This window comes from Excalfactoria chinensis, chromosome Z, assembly GCF_039878825.1.
Source record: "Excalfactoria chinensis isolate bCotChi1 chromosome Z, bCotChi1.hap2, whole genome shotgun sequence".
Lineage (NCBI taxonomy): Eukaryota > Metazoa > Chordata > Aves > Galliformes > Phasianidae > Excalfactoria > Excalfactoria chinensis.
In genome coordinates, this window is record NC_092857.1 from 53,933,045 (window position 1) to 53,958,607 (window position 25,563).

At 36.2% G+C, this 25,563-nt stretch overlaps 1 protein-coding gene across 2 annotated transcripts in view; it reads left to right on the forward strand.

The window, feature by feature from the left end:
- The window catches only part of XRCC4 (X-ray repair cross complementing 4), a 172,076-nt gene that overhangs the window by 3,923 nt on the left and 142,590 nt on the right, over positions 1-25,563 (forward strand). The window contains exons 2-4 of one of the 2 annotated variants that reach the window (XM_072359157.1): positions 6,306-6,354; positions 12,290-12,439; positions 18,174-18,361. In XM_072359157.1, the coding sequence (XP_072215258.1) occupies positions 12,301-12,439; positions 18,174-18,361 (327 nt within the window). In that variant the 5' untranslated portion in view covers positions 6,306-6,354; positions 12,290-12,300. The remainder of the gene's footprint in view (positions 1-6,305; positions 6,355-12,289; positions 12,440-18,173; positions 18,362-25,563) is intronic. The other variant, XM_072359156.1, reaches the window with a different exon arrangement.

Genomic DNA, 25,563 nt, shown 5'->3' on the forward strand with positions numbered 1-25,563 from the left:
CCCTCTTATCAGAAATATTCTCCCTTCACAACCATACCTTATTGATGTCAAAGCTTTTTGGCAGCATGCACAGGTGTGAACAACTGTTTTCAAGGATGAAGCACAGGAATAGTAAAATGTCATTTAAAAAATCTGATTAAGACCTTGAGGTCTCACTGAGGATTGCAACCACTGCCGTCGAACAATATATATATACATTTAATTTATTTTAAAAAGTTACTTTCACAGTAACTTTTGTGTGTTCGGCCCAGGACAAATCCTCTTCACTCAATGTGGCCCAGGCAAGCCAAAAGTTTGGGCACCTGTGACTTAGGATGCTGATATGTAGCTGAGAAACAGAAAGCCCAGCAACATGAAGGTGAAATGTGACCCAGCATGCAGGGGGTGTATTTTTTAATTTATTGTTAAAATATTTTCCATATATATATATATATATATATATATGTATGTATATATATATATATCTGCTTCTTTTCTTCTCTAATAACTTTTATAATTCCATAAAGAAGGATGTAATTCATGTGGGAATGCAATGTCTTATTGTCTTATTATTACACTTCTGAAACTTACATGCTCATGCTCCATGTATTTTTTTTTTTTTTGTAGTAATTTGCACTCTTAAGATTTCAAAACTGTGATTAACTGGTGAAATATTTTAAGTTCTTCTGTGCTATATTTTCTTAATGAGTACCTAACTACCCCCTAAGTTCAAGTCTCAGTAGTTCTAGTGTTATGCCCCTGCTGTGTCCTCATATTAATATGCAAGTTTCACTATAGCTCGGGCTAGCATTCCTTAGTAGCTACAAGGGAAACTAACATTGAAAAGTATGCTTCCTCAGGTTGACTCCCCGCCTGACACTGAATGCTTTTGGAATGGTTTAATTTTTTGATTGCTTTTTCTTTTTTTTTATTTTGCCTGGCCCACAGTAAGGAGAGAAAAAATAAAAAATAAAAAATCTTGTCATGCAAAAGCATTTAGAAAACTTTTAAGATAAGCAATGAGTTGATATCTATATTGATGTCAATGGTTTATGGGCTGCTTTGGCCCAGTTCTGTGACTAATAGGGTGGGGGAACCTTCTGGTCCACTCCCTAGGAGAGGGGGAAGGAGGGAAAGATACGAAGTTTCTAGATGGGTCTAGAAACAATACAGTGGCAACGTGCTGAGGGTGAAAATTAATTAGCTAAATATGGTAGTGGACTATCAGATAATTCCAATTATATTTTATTATATTGCATTGAAGCTAGCAAATCGAATAATGTGAGAAAGAGTCCAAAACCAAAGGCCTTACTCTAATATTAAAGGTGAAATGTCTGGCAGTATTCACTGCAGAGACAAACAGTGAAAGAAGGGGGACTGACTTTTGTCCTGCCAGCTGCTTTATCTTTCTCCCTTAACAGAAAACAGAAATGGAACAGTGGAAGTTTTCTGGGAGAAGTAGTTCTTCTGAGAATCAGGTACCCAGGAGTAGCAACAGTTCATGGAACTGGGCACTAACTCTTTAACTCCCAGAGCACTGCATGATGTTATGATGTGGAAAACCGATTACAAAACCCATAAAACCATGACACTGATAAAACGCCTAATATTTTTTTTTTCAGAGGACCTAATAAAAGTATTACTCTTTTGAAGCTCTCTATGTCCTTGTTCCTTTCTAAATTATACTTGTAGATACTGCAGACAGAACACTTTCTAGTAGAACAGATGTTTATTATTATTTTTTAATTATTATTAATAGGAATGTAAAGTCAATAGCCACTAAGTCTGTTATCAGTTTAGTGGAGGTGTCTCTCTTGGCATTCCGGTCAGATTACAGAACTGAAGTTGAACTTGTGCCCATCTGTGGAAAACGTTAATATCAGCGTTCAATATGGATTGATGCCTCTTTGCCTCAGCTTTACCCCTGATTGCTCAACCTAATCTTACTCAAAAGGCATTTATTTTCAAGGCAAAGTGATTACTATGGCTAAATAAAGAGCTGCAAAATTGAAGTTTTAAGTGCACTGAAAGTTCACTGAAAATGTCTTGTGAATTATTTTTGTGTGGGAGCCATACAAAGCAAAATGAATTATAATGTTTAAATTAATAAATTGAAGTAGTGTGAGCTTTCTGTTTTCATGGAGATCGATGTTTCTTATTCCAGCTGAAAAATAGAAAATGTGAAGAAAAACATAATAAAACTTCTGTTAGGTGAATACAGAGTAGTGGAGGAATTTTCTTCAAAGAAAATGCCTTAGGAAAATGTTTAGCAAGATAAAGTAATTTAGAGTCCAGGACTATTTTTTAGTACTAATTTGACAGGAACTTGAAATTAAAATAATCCATCTCTTTGAAATGTCTTGAGTGTGGAAGTGGGAGGAGGGTAGGCTGTGTAAGCCTTCTTGTTTATACCTGCTTTTGATATCCCACTCAAGTGGTTTCACTTGATGTGACTTGTACTTCTATGTTACTGGCTTAGTTTATTAAAACTTCAGTAATCTCTCTCAAATACAGAAGTGCAGGTGTCCTTACCTAGCTCTTGTCACTTTATTTTTTTTTTTTTTTTTTATCCTTTACTCAGATTTGTTACTCTTGCCAGTGGCACCGAATTTGTTTTGCTTTAAGCAATAACTAAAACCATCCAGTGAAGTCCATTGCTCTGTGGTACTAAGTCAAGCATTTACAGAAACATGTCAGGCTGAGCGAGATTATAATAAAACTGTACACAGGGACTAAAGAATAGAAAACAAAGGAAGTCTGTAAGACATTTTTTTTTTTTTTTTCTGTGTTGAGTATCTTGATAATTCTTATTCCCAGAGAAGGCAGCGTTTTGGAAAACAGATGAAATCTCAACCAGTTTACCGTGTTATCCAAACATACATCAAAAAGACACATGTATCTGAGGACTTTTGGATGGGAAAACAGCAGTTAAAGCTGGCTTTTTTTTTTTTTTTTTTTGGCTTTTTTTTCTCCTTTCTTTTTCCTTCAGCTTTACTTTTCTTGAATGGATAATACTAAGTTACTGAAGTCTGCAAGGGAGAGTTTTGGAAACTTGACTAAGATGCCAGGAATTCCTGGATTTCTGTTCTTGCTGATTTTGTACAGTATTATCGTCAGGCTGAAACGTTGTGTGTAGAATAATTATACAGACTTTTTTCCTTTTCCTTTTTGAAAAATGAGTAACTTTAATGATGACTTTTCAGATAGTTTGTGAAGGAATTATATATTTTAGATGTGTTTGTTTTTTTGTTTTTTTGTTGTTTTTTTTTTTTTTGTTTTTTTTCCCTTGTCTGTTTGCTTGGTGAAAATGAGTTTTCTTTCTTAATAAGTAGCTTAATATTTCAGTTTTCACAGGAAGGCAAAATAGGTACAGCCTATTTTATCTGTATACCCCTGGCTATAGTAGGACCTTTGAAAGGCAGGCAGACATGCTGCCAAAGTAGAAGTCATGAAATATTTGTTGAAGTTGCATCCCCCAGAGGCAACAGAGATAGAGAACCTGGTCTGAATCTCTCAGGTATGTGTACTGGCTCTCCATCTCAGATCTGGCCACTTGAATCTGATCTGATTTTAGTCCTGCTTGGTTCTGTACATGCTGTTTGTAATTTTGTACTCAAGTATTTGATACTCAGTGGAAAAAGTTTTCAATTGAGAGATAGCATTTTATTTTCATACCATGTGTTAACATGCAGTCAGTGTTTCCTGATGTATTTTTAGAAACCTCAGGTTTTTATTTATTTATTTATTTTTCACATATGGATTTGGGAAGGTTGAAATTTGGTGGTGAACACACTGAACTGTTAGGGTTGGAAAGAACTCCTGGGGAGATGTGAATAAGAAAGGTTTGTCCTTTTTCAGAATCTATCAAGTTATTCTATTATTTCCTAGTGTACACTGGTATAATTTCCCTCTTTAAATATATTAAGGACCTTTTTGTTTTTTTCCTGTTTTTTAACCTTGTGGCTTAAACTGTCTCCTAATATGGATGTTTACAAATAAGACTGGCAAGTCTGGAAGCCTGGATTTGGTAGTGGGTTATGCCCCACACTTCAAGGGGATGAAAGACACCAGGGTGGGCTTTGTCTTCAGGCTACAGTTGAGATCAAAGCTTGTTAGTAAGATTCCTACTATAAAGGTTGTTGACTGTCTGCTTCCTTCTGTTTCTCCTCATTTTTCAGCTGGTGACTGTAGTAAATAAGTCTGACAAGTGTTGTTCCTTATCATAGATTCCAGATCTTTTGTGGCAAATCCTGTGTATTCTATTTGCCCATGGAGTCTGACAAACTAAAATAGCTGTCTTTCTTTTTCTTTTCTATTTTTAACAATTACACAAGAAATATGTGTATGTTTCCAATACTTTTGTGGCTGCCACAGAACAGTGGAAAAGGAGTGTAAATGCTAGCCATGTGAGCCTTGCTTCTGCAGCTGGGTCCTTGAGGACCAGCTACTGATTGCAGCTTTCTAGAAGTTAGTCTCTTAATCAAACTTTATCATGCAGCACCGAATTTTTAAGATGGGCCTTTAACCTGTCTGCGTGAAGTTACAAAGTCATCCAGTTACTTCTTGATATCTGGTGCCAATTTTTTATTTTCTGTCTTCAAGAGAGAAAACAGAATTGTGAACCTTGTGTAACCCTTGGGTCAAACAAGGGAACAGCTAGATACAATTTAGGTTACATGTCCTATATAAATGTGTTAGCTTTTGGTTCAATAGAAAAAGAGATCTTCAAAAATTTTTATTTTATTTGGTCTTCAAATATGTTTGATACTCAGCTGAAGATTTATTATTAAGCATTTCTTCACCATCAGTATTTCTTCATCAACAAATATTGCAGCCCAGAGATTGGGAGGCTTATTGCGAGAGGTGATAGGAAGGAAGACGTGTTCTTTTCTTCATACTTATTTACCCAAACATTTTCTGAAAAGAAAACAGAATAAGTCCTTATATGATCTGCTGTCTCTCTAATATTGACTGGGTCATATTTGAAGTTTATGCCAGATAATTTAATGCTTTTTCTCTTGAAGATTGGAGTTGATGGAATTGTAAATTAACATGAGAGAAAACAAACTAGAATGCAATGTATCTCAGAAATATTCATAAATATAAGCATTCTCTTCCTGTCTTTTGCTTGGAAATGTGTCAATAGCTGGTTTTAATCTTAAAAAGAAATTAAGATGTTTTTGACCGTCTTAAATCTCAATCTGCTATAAATAAATCTCAGTCTGTTTATAAATATCTGTTGTCACATGAATAATACCCGTTCTCTTGCTAGGTTAATGATGCATGTTCTTCTAATTTTTTATTTAATTTTTTTGTGTTCAGATTTTTTGTGGTCCAGCCAATGGCAGAAGAAGTCAAATTATAGACTTTACTGACAGCTTGGTGTTTGTACTAATTTTCCATTCTGAAGTCACTGTAGATAGTATCCTATTTTTCTCAACAAGAAAGCACTTAAGCTAATTGCTCCGTTGGCAAGATATAGTAGCTCTTTCTGATCTGTAAGTAGACTTCCATGCATAACTGCTGAAGTTTGAAACACCTGCAGCTAAAGCAATTTGGAGAAAAGCCATTAGTCTTCATGGACGAAAAAATAGTGCTGAAGTTCAAAACATCATCAATGAAGCTGTGTTGGAGCTGTCTAAAAGATTTGGCTTTTAGTCTATGCCTAGTGCCATCCAAAACAACATATAAAATTCTTTGTAGACCTATTTTAAAAGTGTCTTGTTTATTCAGAAGCAACTGTGTACACTATTTGTTCAGGGAGTAGGCTCCAGTCAATTGCAAACCAGCCAACAGCTGATTTCTCCTTAGAAAGAAACATTGCCTAATATAGATCATTAGAAGCCAAAAACTAAAGGGACAAAGTCCTAAAGATAAACAGCTCAATCCTCAACTGTTTAACAGCCTCAATAAAGCCTCTGATTTACTAATTTAGGGTGCAGCTCCACTGTTCCCACCTGCAAGTTTGTCTCAGATCCTTGGCTCTGACTGGGTGAGGTGTTGATGTGTAGTGTATGACCTGCTGTGCCCTTAAGGAGAAAAATACTGGCTTTCTTGTGGCACTAATCAATCAGTTTCTCTGCGACTTTTCTTTATAAGCAGTCAAGGGTGGAAAGAGGTATTGATTGCTCTCATTTTATCAAGATGGTGAATGGAAGGCACCTAAGTTACTAAACCTTCAAAGGCACTCGAAGGTACTTACTGCTTTAATTGACTGCTAGATGCTTTTTAGGCTTGTGCAATGAGGGTCTGAGTTCAGTAATTTAAACTGATGGATAACTGTAAAAATAGTCTGGTTTATTTTCAATTTTTATTTTTTAATAAAGCTCAGAAGCAACTGGCTTCCTGCTAAACAGGAACAGTATCAAAATTCAGGTGAGCACTTTAACTCTTTTGATCACTAATGCGATTCTTGTCTGTGTTGCTAACTTTTCTCCAAGAGATAGTGAAGTGGAACTAGTCCTTAAAGCTTCATTGCTTCCTCATTCTTCCTTATATTTCTGTCTGTCTTTCATACTTATCATTAGAGGTGTTTCTAAAATTTGAAAAACAGTATCACTGTCTCCAAGTCTGTGTGACTATCTCTCTAAAAACTCAAGTCCCACACCAGCATGTATTTCTCAGATTCCTTTGTCAGTTTGTCCTCTTACTTTATTATGACCAGTTGCTTGACCCAGAGTACTTAAAAGAGCTGTGATTTGTTCTGTTGTGTGCTTATTCTTAACTTGTTGGTGTAACACTAATGGAGCTGTTGAATCAGTGGCTAAAACAGAGCAGTCACAGAATCACATACTGACCTGGGTTGATAGAGACCTCAAGGATCATGAGTCTCCAGCTCCCTACACTTATCCATTGAGTGGTCCACCCATCAAATCCACATCCCTCCAATTTGGAGATGAGGATGTAGTGGAGGACCGTGTCAAAGGCAGTTCTGGGTAAATGACATTGATCACCTTCCCCTTGTACACCAATGCCATCACTTCCATCATAGAAAGCCACAAGATTGGTTAGGCATGACCTTATCCTGCTGAAGCCATGCTGACTGTCGTGGATCACACACTCATTTCTCATGTGATCAATCATGTCATCCAGGAGGATCTGTTTCATGATCTTCCCAGGCTCAGAGGTGAGACTCTCTGGCCTGTAGTTCCCTGGGTCCTCCTTGCTCCCTTTCTTATAAGTGGGACAAATGTGACCCCTCATTCAGTCATCCGGGACCTCATCTGACAGCCATGACTTTTCAAATGTGATGGAGAGTGGCTCAGCAATCACCTCAACCAGCTCCTTCAGAACCCTGGGATGCACACCATCCAGCCACATAGACTTGTATGCATTCAGTCTCATGATGCAGTCTTGGACTTTGCTCTGCCCTTACAGTGGTTTTACTGCCCTGTTCCTCTCCTAGATATTTAGGGATGCAGGGCTTAGGGACATGAGAAATAATAGAATCCTGGCCACCAGTGAAGACTGAGGCAAAGAACTCATTCAGTACCTCAGACTTCACTTCATCCACTAAGCCAGTTCTTTTACATTTACTAAAGGAGGTACATCTGTTTTGGCCTGTCCAATGTACCTATGGAATGTCTTGATATTGTTTTTCACATTCCTATTCCCTTTTAAGGAATACTTAAGCATTCCTTAAAAAAAACAAACAAAAAAAACACCTCTAATATTTCTAGTGGGATTGCTTTTGAATTCATAAAGGTAAATTCTTTGACAAACACTGGTGACACTGTTGGCCAGAACTCGCATGTGTAGTGGTTATGACTATGAATTATTTTACTGAATAACTGGTCTATTGAAGCATATCTAGATAACAGATTTAAAACAAAAATATTTTCTATTATTTCTATAGTCTACATTTAGGGTTTGGGTGATCAGTAGTAATGGGAAGCATCATCTGTTTCAGCTTTGATAGAACAAGTGTAGATTTACAGAGTTCTTCATTCCTTGAGAAATAACACTCATTGGCAGCCAAACTCAAATATTTACAAAGTAGGTTTTTCTTTGCAGGCTATTTATTTATTTATTTATTTATTTTATTTATTTATGTATTTAATGTGTGTGTAGGCAGCGGGATAATCTGCTTTGGCAAGTCTGCTCTTCATGTATTCCTCAGACTGACAGCACACAGTGTTTCTCCACCTGAGGATGCCCTTAGGCAGAAGCTCCATCCGCCACACGATTCCCCTTTACAAAGAAGTGCTTGATCTGTAAAGAGTCACCTGTTCTTGACATACTGAAGGCTGGCAGGGTAGTGAGAGAACAGAGAGGAAAAAACAGGAGTATTGAAATGTGTCACCTAGAAAAGGGGTGTTTTAACTTACTTAAATTCCTTAAAAGAGATATATCACTCCTTATTTCAAAGTGACTTGTGAATACTGTAAACATGTAACTAACTTTGGATATTCAAGTAGGATTTCTCATTTCATCCTGCTGAAATATTTATTTCAGTAATACAGTGCTGAAAACTTGTTACTGAGTTTTGTCTTTAGAGTGGAAGAGATGCATGCTCTTTCTGTACAGTGAATGAATAAAGAAAAAGCTTTGATTTCCTGTTCTTTTGTTTTGTTTGTTTGTTTGTTTTTCCCACTAGCGGGAATTCTTTGTTGCTAGAGGACTAGAAAAATCTTCTGATGTATTTAATTATTTTTCACTGCTTGTTGTTCATCAGTTTACTCAACTGCACAAAGTACTGGAGGAGTTGTGTTGGGATATTTGGGGAAGATTTTTTGTTAAAGTGAGGTAAAATATTTTTGTTTGCTATGATGATTCTAAATGCAGTGCTGGTAAAGATTGGGAAGGCTTGCTTCTTTTGGAGAGGATTATATAGTAGCCAAGATATATACAACAAAGAGATCCTTGAGCTTTTGCTAACGGGTTTGGACAGTCAAGTGCCTAGGGATCACAAGCAAAACTAAGGGCGTGCTAGAAATCATATGCAAGGCTGCTTTGCAGGACAGCTTCTAGATATTTATATTGGTATTAGAAGAAAGTTCTTTTTAGTGATGAGAGTAGGGAGGCACTGGTAGAGGCTGCTGAGAGAGGTGGTGGATGCCCTAGCCCCTGGAGACATTTAAAGCCAGGTTGGACTGGTCTCTAAGCACCTAATGTAGTAGTAGGAATCCCTGTTCATTTCAGATGTGTTCTAACTGGATGACCATTAAAAGTCCCTTCCAACTGAATTTTATAATTCTGTAACATAGGTAATACTCATCTCAGAAGATAAGTGGCACAACGGGAGAGATAAAAGCTGGGAGGAAAAGGGTACTGTTTTGTTTTGTCTCACACACAGAATTGCAGGGGTTGAAAGGACCTGAAGAGATCATAGGGTCCAACCCCCCAAGCTCTCTTGTAAAGTTGTTCAAAGATGCACAGTAAAATGTGGAAAAGCTTGTCAACCATGTCTTTCATTTTGTTATGAAATACTTAACATTCTTCTGTGCCAGATCTCTTCAGCATGTTTGTTTTTATTTAAGTACTGTTTTACCACAGGTAGACAAATCATGTGAAAGCTTTCTCAGTTCTGCTGATGTGCTTGTCACCTACTCCAGAAACAGATCTTTTAAGAATGATGAAAAAAAAAAAAATTATATATATATATATACATATATATATATTAGCTGTTATGCATTGCTTACATTTAATACTAGCATGTAAAGATGGATGTATGAAAAGTACAGTATTATGACCATGCAGTTTTCATCTCTGGCCTTGGAGACCTTGTTAGCACATGTTGCAAAACAGTGCATTATTTTTAGTGCGCAACTCTTTGCATTGCTTTTTATCAGTGAGGACTGATGCTTCATCGTCTTTATCATCACACAATTATAAGACCAGCTCTTTACTTCCTGTTACAAACAGCCTACATTAAAAAAGAAAGACTCTTGTGGAGGCTGCTTCCAGTGAATGCAGCTCTGCTTTGTGATGAGAATCAAATGCAACAAACAAAAATTCCCTGTTAAGTTACATATATGCATTATTGAGTTCTGTGCTGTCTCGCTGGGTTGCATGCGACTGTTTTACAGCCTGTAATTAAAAAGAAATAATTAAAGTGTTTTTACAAGTCTTTTGGAGAATGACTTTTATCAAAATATTTCATAAAAGACTGTAGTGTTCCAGAAGAAGCTACAAGAGGAAGATAATCCAGCAGGCAAAGGAAAGTGCACAAAAATGTACGTCTATATGCTTAAATATATTACACACATTATTTGTGCTTCCTGCCGTGTACTTTTATTGACCCACAGTCAGGACATCGGTGCACTGCAAATCTTTAAAATGACTTCAATTCCATAAATGGTAATTTACAAGGCCTTATTTCAGGCCTCTAAATATTTAATTTTCTGTTATTGTTTACAGCTGCATAGGCATACTGTAGACTTGTAGAAATGCCCAGTTAATTGGTGATAAAAATAAGATAATCTTGTGGGGGACTTAAGCTAATTTTTCAGTATGATTTTTAAGTTACACTTTAGTCTCTGGCACTCCTTCAGTGAATAGAAACTCAGAGTATGGCATCTGTTATAGTATAAACAGTGGTAGTCTATGGATATAAATAATAGTTGAATAGTTGTCTCTTATACTGTTGTTAAATAGAGTTTATGCCTTGTTATATGTACATGATTTATCTCCTCCTCCTGCCATGGTTTTTTAATCCTAAACTCCTTCCAAAAACATTCTAAGCTGTGTTAACTGTAAGTTTTAAGCTGAAATAAAATTAGCTCTTTGCTAATTTGTGGTGGAAAATGTAATGCATAATCAGGAATGCTAGAAGTACCTAGTGACTTGTTCCAGCCAAAGTTCAGTCTGGCACTCACAGCAGACACTTTATGTGATGTTCCTTTTATTGTTTAGAAATGCAATTTGTTAGTCTAAGTTGATCAGTATTGTGGTTTAATTGGCCATCCGAAGTAGTTAATTTACGTTATTGACAATGCAGTTGTTGTTTAGCTGTTAATGCAGCCTTGTGCTTGAAAAACAAGTCTTATATTCATGTATTTTGCTGCTTTTGTCTGAACAGTGCATGGAATTTAAGGAAAAGGCATTTTTTAAACATAGTTGTGCAAAGATCAGACAGCGTGGGCTACTTCAGTTAAAACTTCTGGACATACTTCTTGTGAAGCCAGTAATGTTGAGATTTATCTCTCAATGCACATAAGCAAAGAGCTTGCCACTGCCACTGCTTGAAGAATAGGGTTCCTTCAGAACCTGAGCTGGTGCTGATCACGGAATCACAGGATCTCTGAGGTTGGAGGAGATCTCCAAGATCATCCAATCCAAGTGTCCACCTATCGCCAATATTTCCCACTAAACGGTGTCCATCAGTACAAAATCCACATGTTTCTTGAGCACTTCCAGGGATGGCGATTCCACCACCTCCCTGAGCAGGCATTGCAGCGCCTGACTACTCTTTCAGAGAAGTTTTTCCTAATGTCCAGCATGAGTTTCCTGTGGTACAACTTGAGGCCGTTCGCTCCACTCCCGTTGCTAGTTACATGCAATTAGAGGCTGACCCCCATCTTTCCATAGCCTCCCTTCATATATTTGTTGAGAGTGATGAGGTGTCCCCCTGAGCCTCCTCTTCTCCAGACTAAATAATCCCAGCTCCCTCAGCCACTCCTCGTAAGGCCTGTGCTCCAGACCCCTCACCAGCTTTGTTGCCCTTCTCTCATCATGTTCCAGGGCCTCTATGTGTTTCTTGTAGTGAGGGGCCCAAAACTGAATGCAGTACTTGAGGTGTGGCCTCACAAGAGCACAGTACAGAGGGATGGTCACCTTACTGCCTTACTTACCTTTTTAAAATTAATTACTTTGATTGTCAGTGGCAATCAATGCAATAAATGTGTTGCAGTGTAGCCTGGTAGTTTTCTCTCAAGCAACAGTCTTCCATCTGGGTATTAGTTATTTTGAATCATATTCTATGTGTTGTATGTTGGATGATAGTGAACAGTGAAGTAAAAACAGAGGGAGAAAATGACTGAGCAGTCCCTAAATAAGAAACTAAGTGTCGGAAGCAGAGGAATACAAAGTTAGTATACTAATTTTGCCCAGCTTCCTGATGCTTAGTTTCTTATTTAAAGAATATTCAAGTATATTTGATTGTTGACGCTTACTTAAAACTTGATTATTTTAATCCAGTTTTCTGTTTGAAAACATCAGCAGTTCTCTGAAAAACTGTATTTGTGGAGGAAAGCAGCGTGCTCGTAAATGTACCTTTCCTCCCTCCATACCCACTGTAGCTAAACATTGTTGCTAATATCTCATAAAACATGCCATTGATTGTAATAAGATTCTGTTGTGTCTGTAACAGGTGACTGGAAAATGGAGAAAACTTTAATCAGAATTCATCCGGTTTCTAATCCAGAAGCAGTGTATTTTCTACAAGTATCATGGGAACAAGATATAAGCAGTGGATTTGGTATAAAGCTTACTGATGGTGAATGTGCATGGACTGGGACAGGTAATAGTGAAAACTGTTTTAAATTGTACTGTTCTTTCTTAATGTTAAAAACTTTCCAGTCTGGATCCACAACTTGCATCAAAAAGATTATACAGTTATCATCTGAGTGATGGAGGAAGTTGGATTTATGTTCTTCTGGGGCATACTCAGACATCTTTGAAATCTGGAAAATGTATATGTCAAACCTGTTACTAATCTATCAGCATGTAGGTAGACTATGTTTTGTTTGTGCTTACTAATAGAGTTTCTTGCTGTGATGTTGCATCATTGTGTTATATCTTCAGATTCTTGGATAAATGTGAAATACCAGTAACATTTGCAAGATGTAGTTCATGAAGCATTTATTTGCAAATATTTTCTTAATAGGCTTGTTAAGATATTAATAGTTAAATGTAACTGTGTTTGGTACTCAACTGCATTTCTGAGAATGTTAAAATACAAAAAGTTTACTCCTGGTGAAACTTTAGGGAGGAAAAAGGAGAAACTTTTTTTATTCCTTTTCTCAGAATTGGATCAATTTCTAAGGAATTCATATGATATAGTCCTTTAAGTAATTTAATTGAGAGTTGAAATTCTTGTGCACAAGGCTTTCCTGCTGCATCTGTCTGTCTTTGTGCACTCGTTGCTTTTGATCACTTCTTCTTAGTAATTGTGTCATATTTGAAATTGCCTAGATACCAGATTCAAAATCTGAGAGAACAGAAAGCAGTGGTCAGAAAATTCTTGCTGTGGGAAATCCCTTTTGGGTTTCTCATGCCTTGGATTATTTTGCTTGGCAAGACCTACCAGAAAATGAATGAGAGTTGCTGATAGAGTTGTCTTTTATGGTTCCTGTATATTTAGAATGATGATGAAAAGTGTTGGGGGTCTTATTTAGAAAACGAAACATAGTAAAATCTTTAGGGGAGGAAAAGCACAGTAATATAGATCATGATCTGTTCACTTGGTATTAAGTTAAAGAGCCACTTATAAATCTTATGTTTCTCTAAAAATTGCTACTGATGTTCTTTTTTTTTAATTTGTTAGTTTTAAAAGATGGAGGAATACACTGCAAGTACACACAAAGCAATAGGAAAAAAAATCCTAGTGCTCTTTTACGGTGTGTTAGTATGAGCTTTTTTTGAGCTAGCTTGATCCATATTGTAGTCCTCATTCTTCACTGGCTTGTAGACTCATTTGTACCTCTCAGTAATTGCACTCTGTTGCTTTCTACGCTCACATTGGAAGTGCTGCTTTTAGATTTAGAAAAGAAAATGCAGCAGACAGTTATTAAAATCTGAAGTCTTCCTAATGACATCTGCTTTATGCTTAAAATGTTTTATGAGATCTTACAAAATGCTTTTACTACTTCATCTTATAGAGACTTGAGAGTTGTGGCTGAGTTTAAGCATGACTGACTTGGCTAAGAATCATGTAGGGCAGAATTCGTAGCATGTACAGTGGTTGGTGTGAGTTTGCAGCCTTTGCTGCAGTACTGTGTGTGATGGTAGAAAGTCGTGTTCTGAAAATGGTGCCTGTCAGTTTTAATGTATGAGAATTAATACAAGACTGACTGATTTTGTCTTCATATTGGCTTGTTTGTAGGTCTTTCCTTGTTTGTGGTGCTGCATGCTATTTTCTCACTTGTTCATGTCACCGGTGTGCCACCTGCAGTTGTATCTGGTTGTTATGCAGCATCGCAGCTGAACATTTATGTAGTGTGACTTTTCACACGAAGTCCAGTTTGTAGGACAAGTACCAGCTGGCAATATACACGGCCTTCAATCTTAGTTTTGCTGATGCATTAGGAAGAGGTTTGACGTATTAGAGGAGAAGAGATGTCCTTACAGTGGGTGGGGAGAAAAAAAAATCGTTTATTTCCTCTTGTCTTCCCCTGTTCCTCCTGCCTTTATTTCTTGTTCCTTTTCATAGCAGTATTTAAGCCCTAGCTTAGCAGAACATGAGCTACAGCCCTCTTCATTCTGCTGAATTTATATTATTTTATTGTAGAAGTGAGTTTGGAAAGTGTAATGGTAAAGTAAGTAAAACCTTGTTCTTAAAACAAAGATAATATGATTTTAACCTGTACCTCATCATGTGTCTCAGTTCTTCACTGCCCTAAAGTTCATCAGTGTTAGGCTGTACACAAAACTTTTACGTATGATTGTCTATTACAGTTAGCAAAATATAACCTCTATTTCAGGAAGCATTCTTTCAGGAAGGGCACATTCTGAGTTTACAAATCTGTAGGGTTTTGCATGTTATAATTTTCTGTCTCCTGACCAATTCTGGATTTTTTTTTTGATTTGTTTTTTTTACTCCACTCTCTCTAATATAAACAGCAGCTTTAAATGTAGGGATAGAAGCATCTTTTCCAATCTAGAAATGACGATAATGAGAGTGATTTATTTCTAGTCTTTTCATGCATATTCTGGAGCACTCCTATATAAAAAAATCACAACGTTTAGGTCTTTACTTTAACCTGATATAAATGTGACATCTTTACAGTTTTCTGTTTTAAAGTCAGTAGAGAATACTCAACCAGTTAAAGTATGCAGGGAAGTTTATGACAATATTCGGGCTGACACGTGTGACAAAGACTCGCTTGATTGTATTTGTTGAGCCCCAATCAATTATTTATTTATTTTTCTTAAAAACAGCTCTGGGGCAGCTCAGTTCCTATGCATCCTTTTTGCTTTCTAGCTTTTACAGATTTGAATTTGCCTAAGGAAAACTTGCCTGGTGCTGGGGGATAAGTAATTTGATTCTGACACTAATGTATCATTTTAACTGAGTATGTCTCCAGGCACAGATTTTCCACAGATGAGAATACTTTGTCCTTGTGTCAACTATTTTTTTGCTTGTGGCTCTGACATTAGCATGCTGTCTTTTGCCACCTGCATCTCCTTTTTCACCTGGCTGTTGTCTTTTGTCTTACAAGGTAACAAACAGGTGCCTTAATGACTGACCGGCCTTATCAGATTTTACATACAATAATTAGTTTGTGGCTTTTTTTTGTGGGAACAAGTAATCAATGTGTTTGTGAATAGGTAACCTTTCTCGCAAATAACTCTGTACCATATTATGATCTTTTGTTAAAAACAACAGAAAACAAAGAAAAAAACACCATACAACCCTCCCGTTCTGCTTTCACCCTTTCAATAGCAATTAAATAATAAACAAACACAAAAAAAAAAAACCCTTCACAAAATAAATGAATAAATAAAAACCATCAGATTAGAAAGTTGCTCAATTTCTATATTTTAAGATATGTACATGGAGCAAAAGCTACTGGCTGGCTATGTAAAAGTTAAGAATGGTTTTTGCTTGCAGTGGTTATTGGGTTTTGAAGCTCAGGATCCTGAGAACAGAGTGAAGAAAAAAAATGGATGTTCATGAACATAGATTACAGAGAACTAAAGTCTGACCTGTTCTAGTGTCTCTTTAAAGGAATTCCATTTAATACAGACATGGAGAAGAGATAATTGATGTGTTTTGAGGATCACCTCTTCCAAGCTCAAAAATGATTTATTTCAGAGGAAAATGAAATGAAGCAAAGGTGTCAGGAGCCCTGAATGTGATTCTGTGATTCTGTCATCACTTGGATGATGACATGCTGCATCCTTAGCATGTTTTCAGATGGTGTAAAAATGGTAGGAGAGTTTGAGGTACCAGAATATTTGTGTTTCCATCCACAGGGCCTTGGATAGGCTGGAGAATTGGGATGATGAGAACTTCAAGAGATTCAACAAAGTGAAATGAGAAGCTGCAGACCGGTAGAGGAATAAGCCCTTAGTCTGCAGTGGTACTTTGTCAAAGTGTTGAATATGATCCAACCTTGTGGCAAATAATATCAAGAGTTTCTTGGGCTGCTTAGGTTTCTCTAACCTCTCTCTAAGAACTCTGCTAAGAGTTTCTTAGGAGGTGTGCTACCAGTAGATCAAGGGGGATCATCCTTCTCCTTTGCTCAGCACTGGGCAGATGTGGCACTGTGTATAGCTCAGGGCTCCCCAGCAGCAGACATGAACTTCATGAGCATATTGGAGTCAAGTAGTAGTTGCTGAGGATGACTGAAGGACTGGAGCTTCTGCCTTATTAGGAGAAAGTGGGAGAGCTGGGGCTGTGGAGCCTGGAGAACAAAAGGCATAAGGAGATCCTATTAACATATTAACATGTGTTAGCAGTGATGGGAAATAGTAAAGAAGACAGAGTAAAGCTCTTCTCGGTAGAATCCACTGACAGAACATGAAATAATGTGCACAGTTTATAACACAATTATTAAATAATAATTATTATTTAAAATTATTAGCTCACTCAGAGTTAGTCCTTGGAGATATTTAGAATGCAGTCGGACATGATCCTGAGCAACCTCTGTAATTGACCATTCCATTGAGCAGGGGGATTGGACTAAGCAATCTCTCAGAAATACTGAAATGTGTGAGGATATGACTTTCCAGCAAGTAGTTATACATTTTGCTGTATTTTAACCCCCGCTGTATTTTTAGATGATGGATAGATTTGATAAGTGCTGCCTTCTTTGTAGTATGAGATTAACTACTGTGTCTAGATGAAAATAGAAGAAAAATGAGGTAATTTAAACAAGCTCATTTTTGCTTGAAATGCTGCTCTATTTCCATCAGTAGAACTTAAATATATGAACAGGTTTATGTCTCAAACTGAAATTATATTCAGATGCATTTATATAAGGAAGAAATATTGTTACTGGGCTTTTTTTTAAAGTCACTTGTAGTTGCGTTAAGGATGTGTTTTTGCTTTTTGCTTTTTTTGTTTGGTTGGTTGGTTTTTGCCTTTTTTTTTTTTTTTAAGGCTGTCTCAAACTAATCTCCTTTTTCATATTTTTCTCTCTCAAATACTGGAAAAATGCTAGAGAAATCTAAGAGCAAGCTAAGGTAAATGGCAATCTAGAGCAGTCTTCCTCAGAAGGTTGGTCAGAAGTGAATGAAACGCTGAATGAATCAAGTAAAGAACTGAAAATTCTGTATAATAGACTATCCATTAAAGCACATGCTACATTATAGAAATAGTGCCTTGTCTTAGACTCTTTGCTTACTTCTGCTAAAGGAACTGCACTCCTTGAGTTCATTTTTTTCTAATAGAATGATCTCTAAAAGTATTGTGGAAGCAGTTTTAAGAATGAACTATAAAGGAAGGAAAAACACTGGGGGCTCAGGTGGTAAAATTAATGACATTCTTTTTCTTCCTGACTATAGAATCATGTGACTTGGTGAGTTGCTTTTCAGTTGGAGGGTTAACTGAAAGAAGATTTAAGAAATAAATACATTAGCAGTTGTGTAGCAGACTGCACATCTTTATTGGCTTGTTTTGCTCTGAATTCAACTGTTCTTTTTCTTCAAAGGAGAGGAATAAAATTTTCATAATAATCTTGATCAAATACAAAGTGGAGATAGCAGAGGATCATGTATTTAAACAGCACAACATGGATTCACCTGCATATTCATTTGTAAATTGACAGTTTACTTTGTTGTAAGATTACAAGTAACGAATTTGGAAAAAGTGGATTAAAAATATGCAAGGTTGTCTGTCTACACTCTGGGTTTGACGCATTCAGAGAAAACCAATAGAATATTGAGTGATTGTCCTTAGGTTTATGCAAATATATGTACAAGATCACATATGAGTATTAATTTCTCTCTCTCTCTTTTTTTTTTTTTTTTTTTTTTGTTTGTTTGTTTGTTTTTGTTTTCTTTTTTCCTGTTTTGGGGGGGTGGGCTAGTGTCTGAAGCTGAAATTTCTAGGGAGGCTGCTGACATGGAAATGAATAGAGAAAAATATGTTGAAGAACTGAAGAAAGCATTGATACTTGGAGAAGAATCAGCTGGCAAATACAACTTCACTGTTTCAGTGGATGAAGAAAATACACAGTGTCACTTCTCCTATGAAAGAAATCTGAGAGATGGCTCTGTAAGTATGGTTAAAAGTTTAAATTTGACTTTTAACTATGAGAAGAACCTTACTGATATGTTTCTGTATTTTCATTTATTTAAAATCAAGTACAAGTATGATACTTATTTCAGATAGAATAAAGATGTCAAGCTCCACTTTGGTTTAAATTAGGAAAAATCTTGTGGTTTCATGTCAAAACCTCATCAACAGAACAATTTCTTTGATACATCTATCTTAAATGTATCAGAATAAGAGTATTACTTCTCTAATTTAATTATTTTGTGCATGTTCCACACGTTGCAAGTTTGTTTTTAACACCTAGCTTCCCTCCTTCTTCAAATTCAGTCCTCTAGTATTTTTTTACTTGTTTCTTTTTTCCCTCTTCCTTTATACTTGTCTAAAAAAGAAGAAGAAAAAAGAAAAAAACAAAAACCCCCAAAGCCGTAAGTTTACTTTCAAATGAGAAAACGTATTTTTAAAGTACATTTTTCTATTACTTTAAATATTTTGGAAGCTAACACTGAAGTGGTTTCCTGCTTAGCACCGCATTACATTGTGACTTGTTTTTTTGGCTGTATAGGAAAGGATTCTTAAAGCAAGAAACAAAGTAGTATTGTCTGTATCTGCAGATACCATTGACTGTTTCAGATTATGATTTGGTGTTGAAACTTTTCTTGGGAAGCTGATCTAAGGAAATCCTGCTTGCTCCTAGCCTTTTTTCTCTGAAATTAAATGCGGTGCAGTTGCCAAGTTTTATAACTGTATCAGTAGTGCTGTGATAATTGTTGAGATTACTGACTTCTCAGCCACACTGGTGAAATAATTTGATTGTTAGGAGAAATAGCTCTTCTGACAGGACTGTGCCCATAATCACATTCAGGACACTGTTCTTCAATCAGTTCATTGGCACTATTAAGGGGAACAAAATTATGGGCAAAGAAAAGAAACAAGATTGCAGATAAAGAAGAGCAGCAGTGTCATTGGACAGATCCTTAATTTCTGCAAAAATAAATAAATACATAAAAATCCATAATGGAGTTATTCCTGGAAGGAAGTTATCTCAGAATTTTCCCACCTGGCTTTTTTTCTACTTCAGACTATTGAGGCATACCTTGCTCTTCCTTTGATTAATTTTGTAATGTATCAACTTTTAAGAAACTTACATGTAACAAAGAGACCAACCACAAAGGAGTTAACTTATCAGACATTATTTCTGTAGAAGATGGAAGCATTCTTTTCCTCTAAATCGGAAAGAAATTAAGAATACAACATGGGGTTCAGGTACAGATCTGGAATGGGAATACATGTTTATTTCATGTATGCTGTGTCTTTCAGGCGAGATGAGGAAAAGTTTCCTGTAAAGTGAGGGCCATTCACTAATCTGCAGCAACTCATCCAAGTTCTTCAGAAGCCAAGCTCAGATTCTTAGCTACACTTCAGTATGTGGAGAAAGAGAGATTCAGTGGCATGAAGTTAGGCTTCTTAAAAGAGTGCTTCATTACAGGCTAGACTTTTTCCTCATACAGTTTAGGAAATTTCAAGCTCTTGATTAAGGTGCCAAAAAATTAGGTGATACAAGTCTTTCAATCTGTATTATCACTTCTTCTGTGTATTTACCCAAGACCTTATGGGCTCTGTATCACTTTCTTGACACTTCTTGTAAACACATGAGTGTTATTGCTGTTCACAAAAGCTCTAGGCTTAAGTATGTATACTACATACTATATTGCAGCAGTATTACAAGGCCAGGACCAAAATTTTACTTAGAAAATAACAGCAGTAATTTTAGCAATCTTGTTTTTCTTGTCTGTGTCACACATAATATATTCTAAATACCAGACAGATGAAATACATACTATATTTTATGAAGGGAAAATATCTTCATATATATGGGCCACCTAATATGTTTCCATCAATTAAGGCTTATGAGAAACTTAATTCACAGGAAAGCATCTTAATGTCAGTTTGGGAAAATAATCTAGCCAAAGTAGTATCCTCATTGCTATATGTGCTTTTGAGTTTGATCATCAAAAGAGTAGTTTGGAAAAAAAACCTAATTTCTTGGGTGAAAATGCACCTTTTTTTTTTTTTTTTTTTTTTTTTTTTTCTCTATGTATTATACTAATGCTATGAATTAAATTGCCTGAGTCTTTGTCAGAAATATAAATAATAGTCATGTATACAATAGAATATGTTTCAAACATTTTCTGAAGTCTCTGGGAACGTATTCATGCCATATACCTTTTGGCATCAGATTAGGAAATAATCTTGGGCTCTGTACGTCCTGAGGGCTGAAATTCACTTAAATGCTTTCTTGCTACAAAGAAAACCTAGAGAGACTTCATGCAACATAAACACAGAATTTTAGTCACATTTGTTTCTTACCAGCGGTAATTTTTCTAAACAAATATTTATCTATAACTTTTGTTTAGTCAGTATGAATATATTCTTTTTCCTATTTCAGCAAATGTGTATATGCCTACAGGCTAAAACCTTCCTGGTCTTGAGAAGAGCAATTTTTTTCTTTAGTGGGGGATGTGGTGAAGCTGTTGATTGAAATGCACAACTAACAAAAGAAATGCGGTACTATTTCAGTCAAGCAGAAGGATTTGTTAGTCTTTGTGTTCTTACATAAAAGCGTGATCATGAAGGAAAAGGAAGCAATTATTTCCAATTTTGACAGCAGTGCACATCATACTTTTAAGTACTCCAGTTCCCTCTTACCTCACATTATCAACCTCCATTGTGAAAAAGGTCTATTGAGTTATCAGAAAATAATTAGAAGGTTAGTATTCTTTAGTCAGTATAGTTATTATCATTTGATATATAACAGAGAAATTCTGGGGAAGTATGCATAAAGATGTCATTGATTTGATCTTGGAATACTGAACTTCTTTTTTTTTTTTTTTTTTTTTTAGTGTTAATGAATATACTTAACACTTTCTAGTTTAAAAAAAGCACCCTGAAAAGCATTGATATAATTTGTGAACTATAAAAAGAATATCAGCCCATGCAGCTAATATTGCTTCATTTATTTATTTTTTTACCTACTGAATATACAAATGCTTATTTTTGTACACTGGGAAAATCCACATGCTTTTGTTAGAGGCACCTAAATACTCTCATACACAAAATTTGTTTTAGTTACTGTTTGTGAAACCTACCAACAGCATGATATTGATTACTCACATTAACCTATGCCCACCTTTGCCAGTAATTTCTGTTGCAGTGCTTTGGCACAGTGTTCCATCCAGTATTGATAAACCTCTAATTCCTGTCAAAAATTAAGTATGAATTTCCTTTTTAAAAAAATAAAAAAAAATTAAAAAATAAAGAATAAAATCATTTATTTTTTTCGATTCTATTCTGGATATATTGCAGGTTCAGTTGAGTTATAGCCTGGTGACTTACATGGTATATCCATGGTAACTACAACAGGTAATCAGAGCAAATTCTAAGCTAGAACAGAACAGTATTTTTTGACATAGTCACCACCATTAATTATGCGTTTTTGCTTGCAATGAACAAGAGCCTGCATGCCATTCTCATAAAAAATCTGCACCACTGGAGGTTACTGCTGGTTACCATTGCTGAAACACACCACCCACCACCTCACTGTGCCACTGTACTCACATCCACTCCTTGGTCTCTCTTTTGTTCAGCAAGTGTTGATGAATGCCAGTGAGTATGGTTGATTTTTTTCTGCACAGAGGAATTCAGTGACACGCCTTTGTGTCATCTGCACTTCCAAGTCAGACACCATTCTGTCAGATTGCCCCTCTGCTGCCATCTGTCATATGGCAACAACGTGTAACAGGATACTGTTGGGATGGTTCTACCTCTACTCTCATACCAACATCTGCCTCTGAGGTAGTGGGCCAACATAACAAAACAGGAGGCATTACTTTCAGAGCATCCCTCGTATATATTCCTTGGTATACAAATAATAGCTGGCTGAATCTGTAACATGTGTAACCCAACTGGAAATGGGTATGTTAGAAGCAGCTTAAATAATTTATGGTGAAAGCCGAGGAGACATCCAACAGTTTAGGGAGTATACGAAGGCAAGTTGTACAGTGGTAAACTTCTTCTTCTGTCTTCTTATTAAGAAAACTCGTATTTAGATAATAGAACTTAAATGAACAATCCGAAATAAATATTTTAATGCTTTTATTGTTTACAGTAGCTGAAAAAAATATGGTGTTAGCTATTTTTTGTCACTTCAATTTGCAAAAAGTGTTTGAGAAAACAGAAAATGGCAATAAAACACAACTGTATGCCTCTTTACATACAATAACCATGTGGTGAAGACATATTGCTACAGCTTTGTACACCATCTTTGTGTATTTATTGTTCCATGTTTTCTTGTAGTGAGTATCTGTGTATGTGGAATATAGTTTGTATACAATTAGCATGCTTTGTATAGTACTAGAAACTTAGATAACACTCAAAATCTGCCATAAAAGCAAAAGTTTTCATATGGCATGTAGTAAATCTGCTATGGTTTGCAAGTTCCACTGGAATTTAGCATTTAAAACATTAAGGCTAAAAAAGCTTTTCAAGAGTGTTGTGGTACAGAAATTTAATGATTGGTTGATGTAAAGTTTGTTATGCCAGCAATATTCCTTGATTTTTATCCCAATGAGCTTCTTTTCCAGTTAGGTAGTTCTATTTAACTATATGGTAAGACTGTGTGTGTACATATATATGTGTATATACATATATATGTATATGTATATACACACACACACAGGTATTTTCAGGAGCTTAATGAATGTTTAAATCTGCAATACTCCATTCTTCTGTTGTTGTTTGTTTTGTTTGCTCTTAGCTGTGTTTTCCGATCTGATTTCCAATATTCAGATAATGCTATCTGTTGATGACTTTTGCCTAGTGACTCGTAATAGTCACTTGATGATGATAAAGTGTGCTTCTGAAATTTACTTAACCGTAAGTGTAGTAAATGGTTATTCTGAAATTATTTTTAATGCTTTTGGTAGCAGTTTGTGAAGGAGCTACCTCACTAAAATAATAGTGCCAAACCTAAGTTGGGTGGTCTGCAGGAGTGCAAAGAAGAATAATGAAGTGACGTTAAGCAAAGGAAAAATGTAGGCATATTATTAGGAAATACTTTCTAATGTTGAATTTTGTTTAACTGTGAAAGTGTTGGCTAGAGGAAGTGGTAGCAGCCCCATTGCGTCAGTCACTTAAAGCTGGATTGGTCAAAGAAATGGAAAATGCACTGTAAGAAATTATGCTGTATTGGCAATAGGATGTATTAGATGATCTAATAGGCATTTTCCACCCCTAAAACCTCTGTGTCTCTGCTTGCTTGCTCAGGCTATAATACTCATGAACTCTACCAGCCTATGATATGATGAATGCCTTTTCTATGGAAGTAATATTTACATCGTGCCCACACCATCATCATGCACATGTGCATGAAGGTTGAATACCAAGAGGGCAGAGAATGTACTTTCTGTGAGTTGCCTCACAGTGACAGGTTTATCATCCTTCTTCAAGTGCCATAGTTTTTTTGTTCAAAGCTTGTGCCTTCTGTTGTCTGGATGGAAAGTAGTAAGACTGATTCTCCGCTATAACAATAAAGGTTGGCAGTTTAAACACTTCATTGAGGAAAACTTACAGACAAGCCTTTTCCCAGCTGATAGAGGAGAATAACTATTCTTTATATGTTTACGGAAGTAAATAAGTTCAGAGTTGTCTGCAGATTACTTCTCCCTCTGTAATGCTGGATCCGTAAGGATGGCATTAGACTTGTTATCTAGAGCCCTGTTTTGAAGGCCAAGGAGACATGCAGCAGTTTAGGGGTTATGAGAAGGCAAGCTGTATCCAGATGTAAAATTCTTGTGACCATTTTTTGCTCTTCCAGTCAGCATAAGTATCTGGGGAGTCATTTACAGCATCTGCTATGTCATTCTGCTGCTTATGATCCAATTTACCTGTTGTTTTGTTGATAAACAGGTTGGTTCCTCCTAAAAACGGATTTTCATAATCAAATCTATACATTTGAAAGCCCATGATTTCAATCACTCCACTACCTGGAGTGATTGAACCTACTGGTTGAGTGAAACCAAACCTACATTACCAAATCCTTATAAAAGTGTTACGTATTTTGCATTGTTACATATTAAGAATTGCAAAGATTTGCATCATAAGTTGATCTACTTAGGCCCTGATTTTTTTGTTTTGAATGGAGGAATACATGCAGTGGTGATAGTATATTTTGTAATGTGTTATTGTACCATGTTATTTTAAAAGCAGCAGAGCAAGAATCACAATTTAACATAAAGAATATCCATAAGGATTTTAGCATGTTCATCCTTAGCTTTTTTGAAAAAGTGGTAAAAGGAGTTGTAGGAATACTAGTTCTAGCTGCATCTCGCATGGTGTAACTGAGCCTAAATTGTTGCAAATTTGAAACTTCTAATTTGTTCTGTTCTGTGATTTATCTTCCTTATGACAGGTGGCTTTGCCGGAGGGCATTCAACACTGTCCTTAGGAACTGTTTTTAGGGTGGTGAGGGCAAAGCAGACTGTTAAGAGTCACATTAAAATAACAATGGATTTGGTATACAGTGGAGCTTGTGTGTCGAGCCAGCTGCAGCGCGAAATGGGCCACACACACAGAGATCTCAGTAAGGGGCCATTGAGGCTCGGCCAGCTAAACTGCTGCCACCTAAACAAACACCATCACAGAGTCAGTGATTTAGAGCTTGATCTAAGTAGGTGACCACTTGGAAGTAAATCTTTCCAAGTGCTTTAGCGAGTCACTCCACATATAATAAATAATGGAAATCCGGCAAGATTTTTTTGTACTGGCATTTAAATTGATTAAATGGTCTTTGATAAACAATTATTTGAGTGCTAGCAGTCTTCTTTCTTACAGTAATGCGACAGGCTCCGTTGTTTTTTTTCCTTGCCTTTTAAATAAACTTGTAAATAGGGAGGATATTAGCTCCACCTTAGGCACAACACTCTTAGTAATTAGCTGACAGAAAAGATGCAGTTATTGGTCTCTTCAGTTTCCCAGGGCTACATTTCTATGGTGAGTTCCATGAGTTCATTATAAGTCTGCTACAATATAAAAATACTCAGTGAAGTGCAGAGTAACCAACATATGACATATACCGAATGAGGAAAGTAGAATGGTGAATCTCTTTATACTGTCCAAACTGTCCTAATTCAAGCTTTAAATAGTTA